Source organism: Carcharhinus amblyrhynchos, chromosome 25 (assembly GCF_965287045.1).
Source record: "Carcharhinus amblyrhynchos chromosome 25, sCarAmb.v2.hapA, whole genome shotgun sequence".
NCBI lineage: Eukaryota > Metazoa > Chordata > Chondrichthyes > Carcharhiniformes > Carcharhinidae > Carcharhinus > Carcharhinus amblyrhynchos.
Window position 1 is genome coordinate 42,054,414 of NC_137348.1, and position 18,408 is coordinate 42,072,821.

The window sequence follows — 18,408 nt, forward strand, 5'->3', positions numbered from 1 at the left end:
TTATCAAAAACCCATCAACCTGCGTCTTAAAAATATTTAGCGAGGCAGCCTCCACCACTTCAACGGGCAGAGAATTCCAGAGATTCACCACCCTTTGAGTGAAGAAGTTCCTCCTCAACTCCGTTCTAAACCGCCCCCCCTTTATCTTGAGGCTGTGCCCCCTAGTCCTAATGTGCAGTGTACATTCCCCCGGGGGCAGTGTGCAGTGTACATTCCCCCGGGGGCAGTGTGCAGTGTACATTCCCCCGGGGGCAGTGTGCAGTGTACATTCCCCCAGGGGCAGTATATATTCCCCAGTGGCATTGCTTACCTGTGGAGGTGTTTATGTCACAGTTTTGTGATGGTGCAACATGAGCCAATTAGGCATAATTTTGTAAATAAGTGGCAGGGAGATGATGAATTGAACATATTGATGAGGAGATGGGTAATAATTTTTAGCTGTTAGAATATAACTAAACCTGTAGCCGTGATAATGGAGGCCTGGTGTGCAGTGGCTAGTGCCTTACTCCTTGACCAGAAGTTCAGGTTCCACTCCCACTTCGGGAGTTGATGACCATGGAGGTGAGTTCATGACGTGGCCTAACTAGTTGATTATCAGCCAGTAAATCCATCCAATGTGCCTGTAGGCAGACGGTAAGAGTGGGAGAATTACCTGGACTGCCACACTGCCAAAGACAACAGCAAACCACAGCAACACTTTGCCGAGCATAATCACAGACCAATTGAACCTTAAACCTAGGTCTAAGGCCAGGTTAAGGCGTAGTGTATACATGAATGAGGAGGAATCCTGATAATGCAGGACAGGCTTGGGTAAAATTGTTGGGAGTGGCTTTGTCCTGGTTTTCACTGTGTTGTATATTGACTGTGTTTTATAGGTGTTGGTGTGAGTGAGCGTTCTATTTTGCTGTCATGTGTCCTGTGCTTATAGCAGAACCCCCCAGAAAATAAAGTCACACTTTGCTCATATGTTTGTCTATGATGACAGCAGAAGAATCTCATGGTATATTGGGTTCAAATAGCTTTAATAATGCAAAGTGAGGAGGAGGGACAGCCACACAGGTCTAGTCTTCTTATTGGCCCCAGTCACTGAGTACAAGGTTGTGTGTTCATTTGATGTTTTGTGAAAACACTTTAAAAGAAGGAATTTGCATTGATTTGTATACCTTTCAGCTTCTCACATCTTCCAATGTGCTTCAGAGTTAATGATTAATGATATAGTTGTTTTGTGGCACAGAACTTGACTATTGTTGAATAAAGAGACGTATTGAAACTTTATATTTTGTATTCATCAGGACACTTCATAATAATAGCAATATAAGGGGAGAAACAACAATTTATATTGTAAAAGAGAATGTTAATTGGTTGACAAGTGGTTTCTTATTGATAGAAGTGTCACCATGATGAATGAACCAGTTGATGGTGACTGACAGATAATTGCCAAATATTGTTTGAAACTTAAAACAAACCAGCTTGACCCTGATTGATCAAGTTGTTGCCCTGGTGAATGAATCAATGAATGAATGGCTGTCACTTATTTAGTAAATGTAGGGTGCTGCTGTCAAACCAAAACAACAATCAGCCTATTAACATAAATGGTTAATGAATTTCAATGCTGGTATGATAGCACATATTTAGGCTGTACATCCCAAAGACTAGCGAATTATATTAAACAGCATGACCTAACACAACAGGCAAGGTACAGACTGTACTGAATCACCCCATGCTTGTGAAACTCAAAACACAGTATCCAACATGAGTTGGTGATTGGACAAACTTTGCTAATTAATCCTCAGCGCGCTAAGAATTTACACTGACAACCAATTTAAGATTGTCAGTTGGGCTTGCAGTATGATATATTTGTATGCCCTGCCTATATTAATTCACAGGGCCTGTTCTTCGTAGACAGGAAGAACGTGTAAAAAAATTGCACCTGTTTCAGCTAAAAGACCCAGCAAACAGACCTAAAAATAAAAGAAGAACAAAGAAAATTACAGCACAGGAACAGGCCCTTCAGCCCTTCAAACCTACATTGACCACGCTGCCCGACTGAACAAAATTCCTTACTCTTCCAGGAACTATATCCCTTTATTCCCATCCTATTCCTGTATCTGTCAAGACGTCCCTTAAAAGTTACTATCCTATCCATTTCTACTATCTCCTGGCACCAAGTTCCAGATACCCATCACCCTTTGTGAAAAAAAAATTGCCTTGCACATCTCCTTGAAACCTTGCCTCATGCACCTTAAACCTATGTCCCCGAGTAATTGACTCTTCCACCTTGGGAAAAAGCTTCTGACTATCCACGCTATTCATGCCCCTCATAGTCTTGTAGACTTCTATCAGGTCTCCCCTGAACCTCTGTCATTCCAGTGAGAACAAACCAAGTTTCTCCAACCTCTCCTCATAGCTAATGCCCTCCACACGAGACAACATCCTAGTAAATCTTTTCTGTACCTTCTCCAAAGCCTCCACATCCTTCTAGGAGTGTGGCGACCAGAATTGAACACTATATTCCAAGTGCAGCCTCACGAAGGTTCTAAATCATTCTGAAAATAAACAATGAAATTCAAAATAAAATTTATTGTAATAGCCATAAACAGAAATTGTTGTACCCAAAGTCTTAGAAACATAGAAACTAGAAGCAGTAGTAGTCCATTCGGTCCTTCAAGTCTGCTCCACCATTCATTATGCTCATAGTTGATCATAAAATTCAATATCCTGATCCCCCCTTCCCCTCGTATCCCTTGATCCTTTTAGCCCAAGACCTATATCTAATTTCTTCTTGAAATCAGACAATGTTTTGGCCTCAACTACTTTCTATGGCTGTGAATTTCATACATTCACCACCCTCTGGGTGAAGAAATTTCTCTTCACCTCAGTTCTAAATGGTTTATCCCTTATCCTCAAACTCTGGCCTCTAGTTCTGGACTCCCCCACCATTGGGAACATTCTTTCTGAATTTACCCTGTCTATCTCTGTTCGAATTTTATAGGTTTCTATGAGGTTCCCTCTCAGTCATCTAAATTCCAGGGAATATAATCCTAACTGACTTAGTCTCTCCTCATATGATAGACCTGCCATCCCAGGAATCACCTGGTAAAATTTCACTGTATTCCCTCTGTAGCAAGGATGTCCTTCCTCAGATAAGGACGCCAAAACTGCGCACAATACTCCAGATCTGGCCTCACCAACACCCTATACAATTGCAGCAAGACATCCCTATCCCTATACTCAAATCCTCTCGCTATGAAGGCCAACATACCATTTGCCTTCTTTTCAGCCTGCTGTACCTGCACACTTATTTTCAGTGACTGATGCACGAGGACTCCAAGGTCTCACTGAGTATCCACCTCTCTCAATTTACACTTATTCAAGTAATAATTTGTCTTCCTATTATTGCTACCAAAGTGGATAACCTCACATTTATCCACATTATACTGCATCTGCCATGTGTATAGTCAGTCTGTCCAAATCATGCTGAAGTCTCTCTGCACCCTCCTTACAGCTCACCTTCTCACCCAACTTTTTATCATCTACGAATTTGGAGATGATACATTCAGTTCCCTTTTCTAAGTCATTAATATATAATGTGAACAGTTGGAGTCCTAGCACAGAACCCTACAGAACCCCACTAGTCTGCCAATCAGAAAAAGACAGTAAGAAGTCTCAGAACACCAGGTTAAAGTCCAACAGATTTATTTGGTAGCAAAAGCCACTAGCTTTTGGAGCGCTGGTCCTTCATCAGGTAAGTGGGAGTTCTGTTCACAAACAGGGCATATAAAGACACAAACTCAATTTACAAAATAATGGTGGAATGCGAGTCTTTACGGGTAATCAAGTCTTAAAGGTACAGGCAATGTAAGTGGAGAGAGGGTTGAGCACAGGTTAAAGAGATGTGTATTATCTCCAGACAGGACAGTTAGTGAGATTTTGCAAGTCCAGGCAAGTCATGGGGGTTACAGTTAGTGTGACATGAACCCAAGATCCCAGTTGAGGCCATTTTTGTGTGTGGAACTTGGCAATCAGTCTCTGCTCAGCAACTCTGCGTTGTTGTGTGTCATGAAGGCCGATTTGGAAAACACTTACCTAAAGATCAGAGGCCGAATGCCTGTGACTGCTGATGTATTCCCAACAAGAAGAGAACACTTTATGCCAACTCTTTGCTTCCTACCTGCTAACCAACTTTCTTTCTATCTCAAGACAGTTCTCTTTGTCTCCTCTAACCTTCCCATTCTCAGCCACACCCTTTAGGAATCTGCTCTGCTGACTTTCCCACCCCGTTCTGCGCCTCACAATTTTCCTCTCTCAACCTCACAATCACCAATCTGTTCTTTTCTTTCTGTTTGGTTTAAACTATTGCCTTCACGCAGTCTGATCTCGTCAACCATCTTTATCCCTCTCTCCTTTCCTCATAACTCCACTCCCATTTCTCTCTCCAATCAAAGCGCCCCAGCCAGGCTTCTATTGGACAGATATCACACTGCTCAAAACCACCAAATATTTCTCACTGCACCTTCATCCTCTTGGAACTCTCTGCTGCCTATGGCACTGGTAACGTCTCCTCCACAGAACCACTCCCACCTGCATTCACATCTAGCTGTCACACCAAAGATATCTCATTCTTCAAATGATTTCTTCTGTGTCCACAGTTACCTAGGAGGATAGAAGAAGAAGAATCCTACAGTGCAGAAGGATACCATTCAGCCTATTGAGTCTGCATGAACCACAGTCCCACCCAGGCCCTATCCCCACAACCCCATGCATTTGCTATAGTGTACCCTGACACTAAGGGGCTATTTACCATGGCCAATCCACCTAACCCGCACATCTTTGGACTGTATGAGCAAACCGGACCACCCGGAGGAAACCCACGCAGACGCGAGGAGAATGTGCAAACTCCACACAGACACTGACCAAGCTGGGAATTGAACCCGGGACTCTGGTGTTGTGTATCACTGTGCCGCACTGGTGTATCCCAATGTTTACATTTAACCCCATCCTTTCCTTTATCTATATTCTTCCTGTCATCAAGTAATTTGCAGGCACAGGGCCAACTCCAGCTGCATTTGAATGTCACCCAGTTTTACCTCTCCACCTTTCCATTGACTCCACTACCCATAATCTCCAACCAGTCATGATTTGGATCAACTGGACCTTTCTTGAGCTTAATGTCAGTAAAAACCTAGGTTATCATTGTCCAGCTCCCCAAATACCTACACATTCCTTCCCAGGTTGCCAGATTTAGATCACAAATATGAAGGTTTGTCATTCACTCCCTCCACAATCCATCACTGCTTTCATTTAACTCGCAGCATTGCCTGCACCCCCTCCATCACTGCCACTAAAATAATAAAGGTATTGCCTCATCACTAGATTTCCTGGTGAGGGCCCCCACACCTACCACCCAAACACAATAGATCACCAAACATGCCCTGGCTATATGCTTATCAATCATGTGGTGCTTACATCCTCATCATATTTACCCTTAATGGCTGAGGTTCCCAGACAAGGACTACTCAACACACGACATACCTAAAGGAGAAACACCTACTGATCATATTTCAAAGAAAGAATCGCATTACGAGTAACAGTCCTAAAGAAATTGGGTTTTGAGAGATGGTCCCAAAGTGGGAATCACACTCAGAATGGATTCCCCATCTAGAATGTCACTCAGAGTGGCTTATTATTTGGAAAATTTAAGAATCCACATATTAGTTTACAATAATTCAATGTTTTTTTATTTTGTGAAACATTACAAAGGAACAACATAACTTTTTGTACTCAATGAAAATTCCAGTACTCACAGAACCCATTGTAACACACTGTCCATTACAGACAGTTCCCTGTATAACACACTGTCCATTACAGGCAGTTCCCTGTGTAACACACTATCCATTACAGGCAGTTCCCTGTGTAACACACTGTCCATTACAGGCCGTTCCCGGTGTAACACTACAGGCAGCCCCCGGTGTAACACCCTGTCCACTACAGGCAGCCCCCAGTGTAACACCCTGTCCACTACAGGCAGCCCCCGGTGTAACACCCTGTCCACTACAGGCAGCCCCCGGTGTAACACCCTGTCCACTACAGGCAGCCCCCGGTGTAACACCCTGTCCACTACAGGCAGCCCCCGATGTAACACCCTGTCACACTGTGTAACAGAAAGTTCCTTGTGTAAAACGCTGTCCATTACAGACAGTTCCTTGAGTAAAACGCTGTCCATTACAGACGGTTCCTTGTGTAAAACGCTGTCCATTACAGACGGTTCCTTGTGTAAAACGCTGTCCATTGCAGACGGTTCCCTGTGTAAAACGCTGTCCTGTACAGACGGTTCCCTGTGTAACACGCTGTCCTGTACAGACACTTCCCTGTGTAACACGCTGTCCAGTACAGACAGTTGCTTGTGTAATAACAGTCAGCACAGACAGTTCTCTGTGTAACACACTGTCCAGTACAGATAGTTTGTATAGTTGCTGTTGCTGGTTCTGCGTTTTCCTCAATGTCAGATGAGACAGATTGAGATGTGTGGGTTACAGAGATGTGCAGCAGTGCTATTGTGCTGGATTAGAATCGATTCCCATGTGTGGTTTCTATTATAATTCCTCTATTGTCAGATACAGCAGCAACCCACATACCAAGCACAGCAAGTTCTCCTGGGGAAGTGGGGCTCTTGCGGGGTGCCTTGACACAGAGCTGCTGGCTGCTGAGTGATTGGCTGTGAGTTGTGCTGATCTTTGGCTGTCTCTTTGTGCTTTGATGTCCTGTCCTGTCTCACCGCTGTTTTCACAGACTCCATTTCTGTTTTAAGTGTCAAAAAGATGCCCAAGTCCAGTTCGAGCATGGCAACCCCACCACGTGGACACGGGGTATTCTGACGGCACTGGGGACATGGGATCCATCTCTGCTCATTTAACATGGTGTCCAGTCTTCGGATGCAGGCCTGGCAGAAGGTGTGCCCGCAGTAGAGTTTCCGAGGCAGCCTGTCAGACAGATTGTGGGTAAAGTAGCAGATGATGCATTCAATATTCTTGTGCGGAGCTGGAGGATGACTGTGTGACGGCTCTGGGCTCTGATCTGAACCCTCAATTGGGATAGCCTCAGCCAGCTTCTCCTCCCTGTGAGACATCTGAGGAAGAGGAACAGGAATACAGAGTCAGAAGCACAAGTCATGGTGTGAAAAAGAAAGATTTGCATTTATATAGCACCACTCTTGGTCTAAAGCACCCCATGACCAGTGAAGTATTTTTGAATTGCAGCCAATTTTGTAATGTGGAAAAATGCAGTCATTTATTTTACTTACAAGACCCACACACTGCAATGTGATTGTGCCCAGATAAGCTGTGTTTGGTGAAACTGATTAGTGTCATAGAGATTTAGATCATTGAAACAAGCTCTTTAGCCCAATTTGTCCGTGCTGCCCTTTTTTTAAACCCCTAAGCTAATCCCAATTGCCCGCATTTGGCCCATATCCCTCTATACCCATCTTACCCATGTAACTGTCTAAATGCTTTTTAAAAGACAAAACTGTACCCGCCTCTGCTACAATCTCTGGCAGCTTCTTCCAGACACTCACCACCCTCTGTATGAAAAAATTGCCCCTCTGGACACTTGTATCTCTCCCCTCTCACCTTAAACCTATGCCATCTAGTTTTAGACTTCCCTACCTTTGGGAAAAGATATTGACTATCTAGCTGATCTGTGCCCCTCATTATTTTATAGACAATTATAAGATCACCCCTTAGCCTCCTACGCTCCAGAGAAAAAAGTCCCAGTCTATCCAGCCTCTCCTTATAACTCAAACCATCAAGTCCCAGTAGCATACTAGTAAATTTTTTCTGCACTTTTTCTAGTTTAATAATATCCTTTCTATAATAGGGTTTGATAGGGCATAATAGGGATTGAGGTTAAAATATTGGCCAGGATAGACAAATGGACATGGTGGCAATATACTACTGCCTAAATCTACTGGTGACACTGAGCTAAACTCCTTTGAGGGACCTCGGGGTCCTTGTGCATGAATCGCAAAAACCCAGCTTGCAGGTGCAGCAGGTGGTCAGGAAGGCGAATGGGATGCTGGCCTTCATAGCGAGGGGGATTGAATATAAAAGTGGGGAGGTCTTGCTGCAGCTGTATAGGGCATTGGTGAGGCCGCAGCTGGAGTACTGTGTGCAGTTTTGGGCGCCGCACCTGCGCAAGGATATTTTGGCCCTGGAGGGAGTGCAGAGGAGGTTTACTAGGCTGATACCAGAGTTGAGGGGATTGAGCTATGAGGAGAGGCTGAATAAACTAGGCTTGTACTCGTTAGAGTTTAGAAGAATGAGGGGAGATCTCATTGAGACGTATAAGATGATGAATGGGATGGATAGGATAGAGGTGGAGAGACTCTTCCCGCTCAAAAAAGACAGTAGGACTAGGGGGCACAGCCTCAAGATAAAGGGGAGGCGGTTTAGAACGGAGTTGAGGAGGAACTTCTTCACTCAAAGGGTGGTGAATCTCTGGAATTCTCTGCCCGTTGAAGTGGTGGAGGCTGCCTCGCTAAATATTTTTAAGAAGCGGGTTGATGGGTTCTTGATAAGAGAGGGGATTAAGGGTTATGGGGAGAGGGCGGGAAAGTGGAACTGAGCCACAACAGATCAGCCATGATCTTATTGAATGGCGGGGCAGGCTCGAAGGGCTGGATGGCCTACTCCTGCTCCTATTTCTTATGTTCTTATGTTCTTATGAGAGGCACAGGGAGCCTGTCTGGCTGCAGAGGGACTTTCTAAGTTTGACAGTATTTCTGCTCAATAGGCAGACCATTTTCCAGTTTATTTTTCCTTCATCTATTCTGATGGATAAAGAAAAATGTGGTCCTCAAGTTAAGGTGCTAAACTGGGGTAAGGCTAATTACAGCAATATTAGGCAGGAACTGAGGAATGTAGATTGGGGGCAGATGTTTAAGGGCAAATCCACATCTGGCATGTGGGAGGCTTTCAATGTAAGTTGATAGGGATTCAGGACTGGCACATTCCTGTAAAGATGAAGGTTAACCTTGGATAATGAGAAATATTATGAGCCTAGTCAGAGAGCAAAAGGAAGCATTTGTCAAGGCTAGGAGGCTGGGAACACACAAAGCAAGTGTGGAATACAAGGAAAGTAAATAGACACTTAAGCAAGGAGTCCTAACTAAAAGGGTCACGAGAAATCATTGGCCAGCAGGCTTACAGAAAATCCCAAGGCTTTATATAATACATAAAGAGCAAGAGGATAGTCAGGGAGAGGGTTGGCCCACTCAAGGACAAGGGAGGGAATCTATGTGTGGATCTAGAGGAAATGGGCAAGGTATTAAATGAGTACTTTGCGTCAGTATTCCCCAAAGGGAAGGACTTAGTGGATGATGAATCTGGGAAATGGTGTGTAGATAGTTTGAGTCCTGTTGAGATCAAAAAGGAGGTGGTATTGGGATTCTTGAGAAACATTAAGGAAGACAAATCCCTGGGGCCTGATGGAATATATCCCAAAATATTGAGAGAGTCAAGGGAGGAAATTGCTGGGGTTTTGAGAGAAATCTTTGTATCCTCACTGGCTGCAGGGAAGGTCATGATGTGGAGATGCCGGCGTTGGACTGGGGTAAACACAGTAAAAAAAATCTCACAGCACCAGGTTAAAGTCCAACAGGTTTATTTGATAGCACAAACCACTAGCTTTCGGAGCTGGTGAGGTTTTCTGAAAGCTAGTGGCTTGTGCTAAAAATAAACCTGTTGGACTTTAACCTGGTGTTGTGAGACTTCTCACAGGGGAGGTCCCAGAGGATTGGAGAATAGCCAATTTTGTTCCTTTTGTTAGAAAGGTAGCAAGAATAATCCAGGTAATTACAGGCCAACGAGCCTTATGTCCGTGGTAGGGAAATTATTGGAGAGGATTCTTCGAGACAGGATTTACTCCCACTTGGAAATAAGTGGACGTATTAGCGAGAGGCAACATGGCTTTGTGAAGGGGAAGTCGTGTCTCACGAACTTGATCGAGTTTTTCAAGGAATTGACGAAGATGATTGAAGTTGTCTGGATGTTGTCTACATGGACTTCAGTAAGGCCTTTGACAAGGTCCCTCATGGCAGATTGGTGCAGAAGGTGAAGTCGCATGGGATCAGAGATGAACTGGTACGGCGGGTACAGAACTGGCTCGGTCATAGAAGACAAAGGGTAGCAGTAGAAGGGTGCTTTTCTGAATGGAAGGTTGTGACAAGTGGCATTCCTGAGGGATCCGTGCTGGGACCTTTGCTGTTTGTAATGTATATAAATGATTTGGAGGAAAATGTAACTGGATTGATTAGTGAGTTTGCGGATGACACAAAGGTTGGTGGATTTGCGGATAGCAGTGAGGGCCATCAGAGGATACAGCAGGATAAGATAAGTTGGAGGCTTGGGCGGAGAGATAGCAGATGGAGTTTAATCTGGATAAATGTGAGATAATGCATTTTGGAAGGTCTAATACAGATAGGAAATATGCAGTAAATGGCAGAACCTTTAAGAGTATTGATCAGCAGAGGGATGTGGGTGTACAGGTAGACAGATCACTGAAAGTGGCACTGCAGGTGGAGAAGGCAGTCAAGAAGGCATATGGCATGCTTGCCTTTATCGACTGGGGCATTTAAAAATTGGCAAGTTATGTTGTAGCTTTATAGATCTTTAGTTAGGCCACACTTGGAATATAGCGTTCAATTCTGGTTACCACATTACCAGAAGGATGTGGAGGCTTTAGAGAGGGTACAGAAAAGATTTGCTAGGATGTTGCCTGGTACGGAGGGCATAAGCTATGAGGAGTGGTTGGAGAAACTTAGTTTGTTCTCACAGGAACAATGGAAGTTGAGGAGTAACCTGTTAGAAGTCTACAAGATTATGAAGGGCATGGACAGAGAGGATAGTCAGAAGCTTTTTCCCAGGGTGGAAGAGTCAATACGAGGGGGCATAGGTTTAAAGTGCAAGGGGCAAGGTTTAAAGAAGTACAAGGTTAAGTTTTTTTACATAGAGAGGTGGGTGCCTGGAGCTCGCTACCTGGGGTGGAAGCTAGTGGAAGCAGATACAATAGTGAGTTTTAAGGGGCGTCTGGCCAAATACATGAATAGGATGGGAATAGAGGATATGGTCCCCGGAAGGGTAGGGGATTTTAGTTCAGTTAGGCAGCATGGCAGGTACAGACTTGGAGGGCCGAAGGGCCTGTTCCTGTGCTGTAATTTTCTTTGTTCATTTATTTTGCTTCACTGTCCTGTGTGAGCTGCTCACACCCATTGTTGTACTGAGCGGCCCCTGGTCCAGTGCACTCGAACAGCAGGGATGTTCTGGGAGGCCTTTCCATCTAGCTGTGAACACCAGGCAGGCAAGCAGTTAGTCCAGCAAAGCCCACTGGATTTTTAAAATACACAACTGCTGGAGCAAAGGTTACTCGGGCTCAGATTGATTACGTGTGAGGGTTTTCAGGAGGTAGTTTATTCAAATCAATTCAGGTGACCCACTCATATGAGCGAGTGTTATATGTTCTTTATTTTTTGTTTTTATGCAAAGAGAGGATGTCTTGACTGAACTGAATGAGTCTGATCGTAGATGTATGTTCATTTGTCCTGAAAGAAAGCAGCTTAATCATTCATATCTAACCTTGCATTACCATGATGAATGCTACATGGTGGTGGGGGGGGTTGTGAACTGCCTGCTTGAGTGACTGTTGCACCTGAGAATATTTTAAACAAAACCTGCAAGCTATAACAGTTACATAGTGACCAGACTGGGTAATTTATCACTCGTTGTCTTACCATAGAATCCCTACAGTGCAGAAGGAGACCATTTGCCCCATTCGGTCACAGACCGCAATCTCACCCAGGTCCTATTCCCGTAACCCCACATATTTACCCTGCTAATCCCCTTGACTCTAGGGTCAATTTAACATGGCCAATCCACCCAACCTGCACATCTTTGGCGTGTGGGAGGAAACTGGAGTACTTGGAGGAAACCCATGCAGACATGGGGAGAATGTGCAAACTCCACGTGGACTGCGATCCGAGGCCAGAATTGAACCCGGGTCTCTGGCTCTGTGAGGCAGCAGTGGTAATGACTATGCCACTGTGCTGCCTGTAGGGGTTAAAATCGGTAAAATAGATTTTGATAAGTGCTGTCTATAGGTCACCTACCCACATTCGTTCCAGAAAGAGGGCAATAATTAAGCTAGATTCCTAGATATGTATAATATAAAGACACTACATTGTCAATACAAGATTATGTTGCAGCTTTCAACTGTGCTAAGTTAGAAATTGTACTACATTAATAATTCAGGGATGCACTTACGTAAAACATTAATATCCAGTAACTGTAGAGAAATGGAATCCTCAAATTATTTTTTGACATTTTTTAGATTATGGGTACAGCTGGCAAGGCTGGTATTTATTCTACATTCCTTGTGGTGCTGATGCTGAGGTGCTTTGTTGAACTGCAGCAGGCGATGTGGTGAAGTAACTCCCATTGTGCTGTTTATTAGGGCATTTTCACCCACTCCCAGTGAAGGAAGAAGGAAGGAAACTGTATTGTCTTAGAGGTGTTAAGCTTCTTGAGTTGTTAAAGCTGAACTTACACAGGCAAGTGGAGACTATTTTATAACACTCTTGCCTTGTAAATGTTGCAGAAGTGATGGAGCAGTCTGAAAAGTCGACTTGTAATTAAGATTCTGTCAATATGCACGTTCCAGGACGTTGTCTGACTTGTTTGTGAGACAAATTTCCCAACTTTGGCACCAGTCCCCACATGTTTCTGACAAAGTCTATAGTTTTTTGCCTCTGCAATGTTCTGATTCAACACCTAAATGCAGTCAAGTATTCCATCAGTTTAATTCTTATTTTCTCTTTCTAGGGTTTGTTACAACTGAGGGGCTTGTATAAGTTACACATAAACTAGGCTGTGCATATTTGGTTGGCTTCCTTTACTAAAGGGCAGTAGTGAGCCCATTTTACACCAATCTGACAGCTTCCTGGGCACTTTCACTGATACTGGGAGACAGAGAATTGAACTTGAATAACTTGGAATCAGTGTAAACGCTGGTGACCTTGCACCTATCCATGAGCTAGTTGTATAGTCCCGTTATCTGAGATAACCACACCACCTGAGCACAAAGCGATCATGAAAGTGGAGTCTCTGTGAATTGTACAGGCTGGAGCATGGTGGGTAATGCTGCCATGGAGATCTGAATGAGAATGTAACCACAAACTGTGGTACATTGAAAGATCAGTGGTGTTGGTGTGCACGGGATTCAGTAAGGGTCATGAAGTCAGTCTATTTTGCTCACTACTGGTCTATAAGAACATAAGAACATAAGAAATAAGAGCAGGAGTAGGCCATCTAGCCCTTCGAGCCTGCCCCGCCATTCAATAAGATCATGGCTGATCTGTCGTGGCTCAGTTCCACTTTCCCGCCCTCTCCCCATAACCCTTAATCCCCTCTCTTATCAAAAACCTATCAACCCGCTTCTTAAAAATATTTAGCGAGGCAGCCTCCACCACTTCAACGGGCAGAGAATTCCAGAGATTCACCACCCTTTGAGTGAAGAAGTTCCTCCTCAACTCCGTTCTAAACCGCCTCCCCTTTATCTTGAGGCTGTGCCCCCTAGTCCTACTGTCTTTTTTGAGCGGGAAGAGTCTCTCCACCTCTATCCTATCCATCCCATTCATCATCTTATACGTCTCAATGAGATCTCCCCTCATTCTTCTAAACTCTAACGAGTACAAGCCTAGTTTATTCAGCCTCTCCTCATAGCTCAATCCCCTCAACTCCGGTATCAGCCTAGTAAACCTCCTCTGCACTCCCTCCAGGGCCAAAATATCCTTGCGCAGGTACGGCGCCCAAAACTGCACACAGTACTCCAGCTGCGGCCTCACCAATGCCCTATACAGCTGCAGCAAGACCTCCCTACTTTTATATTCAATCCCCCTCGCTATGAAGGCCAGCATCCCATTCGCCTTCCTGACCCTGCTATTGTCCCTCCAGATTTATCCAATCCTTCCTGTCTACACCAATGGCAGCATCTCAAACATGTTTGAAACAATTGTTCCCACCTGTGAGTGGATGAGAGTGAATAGCTACTCTTCCCTCTTTCCACAAACAATGTCTGCCATTTTTATTGTGGATAGGTTGCATTTATAGGGGGCAAACCACCGCCAAGATTGGGAGGGGTGGGTGCAGTGAGGTGCAAGAGGAAGATGTACAGGGAGATGGGAGGTTGGAAACATCAGCACTCAAACCCCAGTCACAGATTCTGTGTCTTGATGGGTGAGTTCTGCACAGGTGGAGCAGTTTGATGGGATGAGGTGTTTTACTGTCACAGTGAGAAGCTTGATGCAGAGCTATTATAATGAGCCTGTTGTTGCTAGCCCCAACAGGAAGAGAACACTCCTGCCTGGTGATTTACAGCAGTGTTCATTCATCCATTGTCATAGCACCTGCATGGTCTCCCCAGTGTACCATGTCTTGGGATATCCTTTTCTGCAGCGTATCAGGTAGACAATGTTGGCCTCGAACAGATCCCAAACAGACCATTGTCTGCAGCAAACTTTCCAGCCTTCAGGTGAACAGTGACCACAACACCCCGCAACCCTACCACAGCAACCTCTGCTAGGCGTACTGGATCATTGACACTGATGCCATCACCTCATGTGAGAACACCATCCACCAGGTACACGGTACCTTCTCTTGTGACTCGGCTAACATTGTCTACCTGATACAACTCTTCACTCACCTGGAGAAGGAGCTACCAAATAAACCTGTTGGACTTTAACCTGGTGTTGTAGACTTCTTACTAGGCTCTCCATTGGCATTCCTTCACTTTAAAGAGCTCATTAAACTGCATTAGATTAGTCTTCTGGTCTGTGCATCTGATGGTATTTCATTGCCACTGTCTCTTCAAACCTAGTCCCGGTTATGCCCAATCTCACCAGCCAGCGTGTCTACAAACATCTCGTACTGTTTCTGATCCTGCTGAAGGGATACCTTTCCTAACCCTCTGCAATATACTCCCTGCCCACCCTGCGCCCAGAGTGTAGATGGTACTCACCGCTTTGTTCTGTGACTGTCGTGTGGCGCATTACAAGTTCTGATTGGCAGGGGTTGCACTGGTACCTGCCATTCTTCTGTTTCTCTCTGAGTAGAATTGAGACAGCTGAACTGCACGTTCTTTTTTCACTGCAATATTCACAGCAGTTGGCCACTTTGTCTGACTTATTTGATACAATGCGAGACTCTATCTTGTTATAGTTTCAGCTGTTCAAACATGGCAGGCAGCAGACATGGTTTTGATATCACTGGATAGTGCTCAGTTTGTAACTCCTGTAATACTCAAGATGAAGAAGAAAAGTTGGTTCCAGCAGACAAATCCATAAAGCCAAAGTGGGTAGAGTTCCTCCTGAACAAGCCCATATCACAGCTTGCAGTTTGCTCTCCTGCTCATTTCAATATCTCCTCTTGTCAACAGCAGGTTGTTCATCTGTTTACATTCTCTCTATCTATTCCGTTGTGTCTCTTTCTCTCTCTCTGAGTTAAAAGCTTCAAATTTCTTTGTGCAGCTCATTCACCCATTGTTCCCCAGCAGTCCAGCATGGAGCCTTGGTGTTGGGTTCCAGCTTCATTACATTCACAGCAGCCTGTCAAGGTGAATATCAGAAAGACAATACTGTGTCTCTGAAACAAGTAGTAGTCTCGTGTCTTTTAAATTAGCTTCAGCATTTAACTCTTTGACACCATGATTGCTCCCGAGTAACGGGCTGGATCAGTGGCTGTGAGAAGATGGCAACGCGAAGCATAACAGACTTGATATAAAGTTTATTATTCTGTACCACCTTCACTGTGCTCTTATCCAGTGACAGTACATAGGGAGGGGGATCTGTACCACCCCCACTGTGCCCTTATCCAGTGACAGTACATAGGGAGGGGGATCTGTACCACCTCCACTGTGCCCTAATCCAGTGCCAGTACATAGGGAGGGGGATCTGTACCACCCCCACTGTGCCCTAATCCAGTGACAGTACATAGGGAGGGGGATCTGTACCACCCCCACTGTGCCCTAATCCAGTGCCAGTACATAGGGAGGGGGATCTGTACCACCCCCACTGTGCCCTAATCCAGTGACAGTACATAGGGAGGGGGATCTGTACCACCTCCACTGTGCCCTAATCCAGTGACAGTACATAGGGAGTGGGATCTGTACCACCCCCACTGTGCCCTAATCCAGTGACAGTACATAGGGAGGGGGATCTGTACCACCCCCACTGTGCCCTAATCCAGTGACAGTACATAGGGAGGGGGATCTGTACCACCCCCACTGTGCCCTAATCCAGTGCCAGTACATAGGGAGGGGGATCTGTACCACCCCCACTGTGCCCTAATCCAGTGACAGTACATAGGGAGGGGGATCTGTACCACCCCCACTGTGCCCTGAGTAAGTGGAAATATACTTGGCTTCCTCAGTCTCATGAGACAATTGTTTGTGCTGTGACTCTGTATTAAACATTGCCTCATGACTGTCAGGAGCCTCACCCTGGCGGGGTAATCTCTGCTGCCTTTTTTGCAAGTGAAGACACTGGACTGCTCACATGATCGAATGGCCTTGGTGAGATCTGTGAAGCCAATATATAAATGTTTATACAGTGGTGTGCTTTGTTTATGGAATTTCTGTTGCAGATACTGGACTGAGAGGTCATTTCAATTGTGGATCTTCCCATTCTGAATCCTCAGTGGGATTTGGGATACATACCTTCTGCCACGATCTGCAGTCTGACGCGGGCAACACTTGTCTCATGATGCTCAGCGGGTCACTGCCTCAATGCTTGTTGAAATCACCCTTGTTCTTGCACAGGGTAACAATCTTTGCATCACTCATCCTGGACACTGCCCCCTTCCTCCAGCAGAGATCATTCAGATGCTGATGGAGTGCCCATTTCCCAATGCTTCACGAGCTCAGGTGCCATTGAATCGGTGTTTGGCCAAGAACAACTAGAAGCGCAGAGGTGGAAAATTATTGCCCCTGAGTGTCCTGGCCCAGTGAAAGTAAAGAGATTCCAGCAGATTTATTCAGCGACTAGCTGAGTGCAGAGCAGGCAGCCCCCTGGCATGTGCTTGGTGAACTGATTGCAAGGTTATGGTACACGGGAATATAAATTCCTGCGTGAAACTGAAGGAGCCCAATACTGTGGAACTTGTAGCCTCTAACAAATCTTCAGTTGAGGGGAGTATACATGCGTGCACACACACTCCCAGCTGTAGTTTTTAAATACCTCTGCTGTGTCCCTGCTTTATCTCCCTAATATTCAGCACGGTAGGACAATATTAGACAGTCACCTCAGTTTTGGCTGCACACTCCATCGAGATAAGTAATGAATGCCATTTTAAACTCAGAAAAGGTTTAGTTAAGCATGATTTGTACAAATAACCGAAGGAACTTGCCGTTTTATTCAATCAGCCAATTGTTGGGACATCAAGCCTGGCATCTGACATTGCTCTGGCACTGAAATTCATACACAATGTTTCTCAATCGTGTGGGAAACAGAATGTCTTTTTGGAACTTTTGGAATGTCTTTCTGTGCCAAATGATGGACCAGTTACACGATGTGTCACTATCTTATTGTGCTTTTCCTGCAGGTGGTTTCTGTGAGGTGATGGCAACCCACCTGGTAATGGTGGGAAGCCAATTGAGATAATTAAAGAGACACTTTTAGAAGAACAATGCAATATTCACAGAGCGGTAAGGCCCCACGCTGCACGAGTGCCTTGTCAACCCAGATGAGGTGCCGTCATGGGCAGACAGTCAGCTTTGAGGGAGCAATGCTGTGAGACTGATGCTGTTAAAAGTGTTGCCAGCTAAGGGAGCTCTTTAGCTAACTTAGCAGCGGTATAAGTCGGCTGAGTGGAGTTGAGGTTGTTGGCTGGACAAGGTTGCTCCTATTCAGAGACTGGATAACCCACATAGCTGCCACTTCCAGCTGAATGCAGAGGAGTTGACTAAGGGACTAGAGGTGGAAGAATTATAGAATCATAGAACGGCCCATTGTATCTGCACCAGCCAAAAAAATGTGACACACAGCTTAATCCTATTTTCCAGCACTTAGTGCTGCTGTTTAGGGCACTTCATAAAATCATAGAATCCCTACAGTGCAGAGAAAAACCATTCGGCCCATCGAGTCTGCACCGATAACAATCCCACCCAGGTCCTATCCCCATATATTTACCCCACTAATCCCTCTAACCTCTGCATCCCAGGACACTAAGGGGCCAATCAACCTAATCTGCACATCTGTGGGAGGAAACTGGAGCACCCAAAGGAAACCCACACAGACATGGGGAGTATGTGCAAACTCCACACAGACAGTGACCCAAGCCAGGAATTGAATCCAGGTCCCTGGAG

At 45.1% G+C, this 18,408-nt stretch overlaps 1 protein-coding gene across 1 annotated transcript; it reads right to left on the reverse strand.

The window, feature by feature from the left end:
• Positions 1 to 6,610: 6,610 nt before the first annotated feature.
• On the reverse strand, positions 6,611 to 14,723 carry LOC145358126 (RING finger protein 224-like). The gene is made up of 2 exons (XM_080211804.1): positions 14,700 to 14,723; positions 6,611 to 7,126 (listed from the first exon to the last, which is right to left on the reverse strand). The coding sequence occupies exons 1-2, from the start codon at positions 14,721 to 14,723 to the stop codon at positions 6,611 to 6,613; spliced, it is 540 nt and encodes a 179-aa protein (XP_080067930.1).
• Positions 14,724 to 18,408: the final 3,685 nt, after the last annotated feature.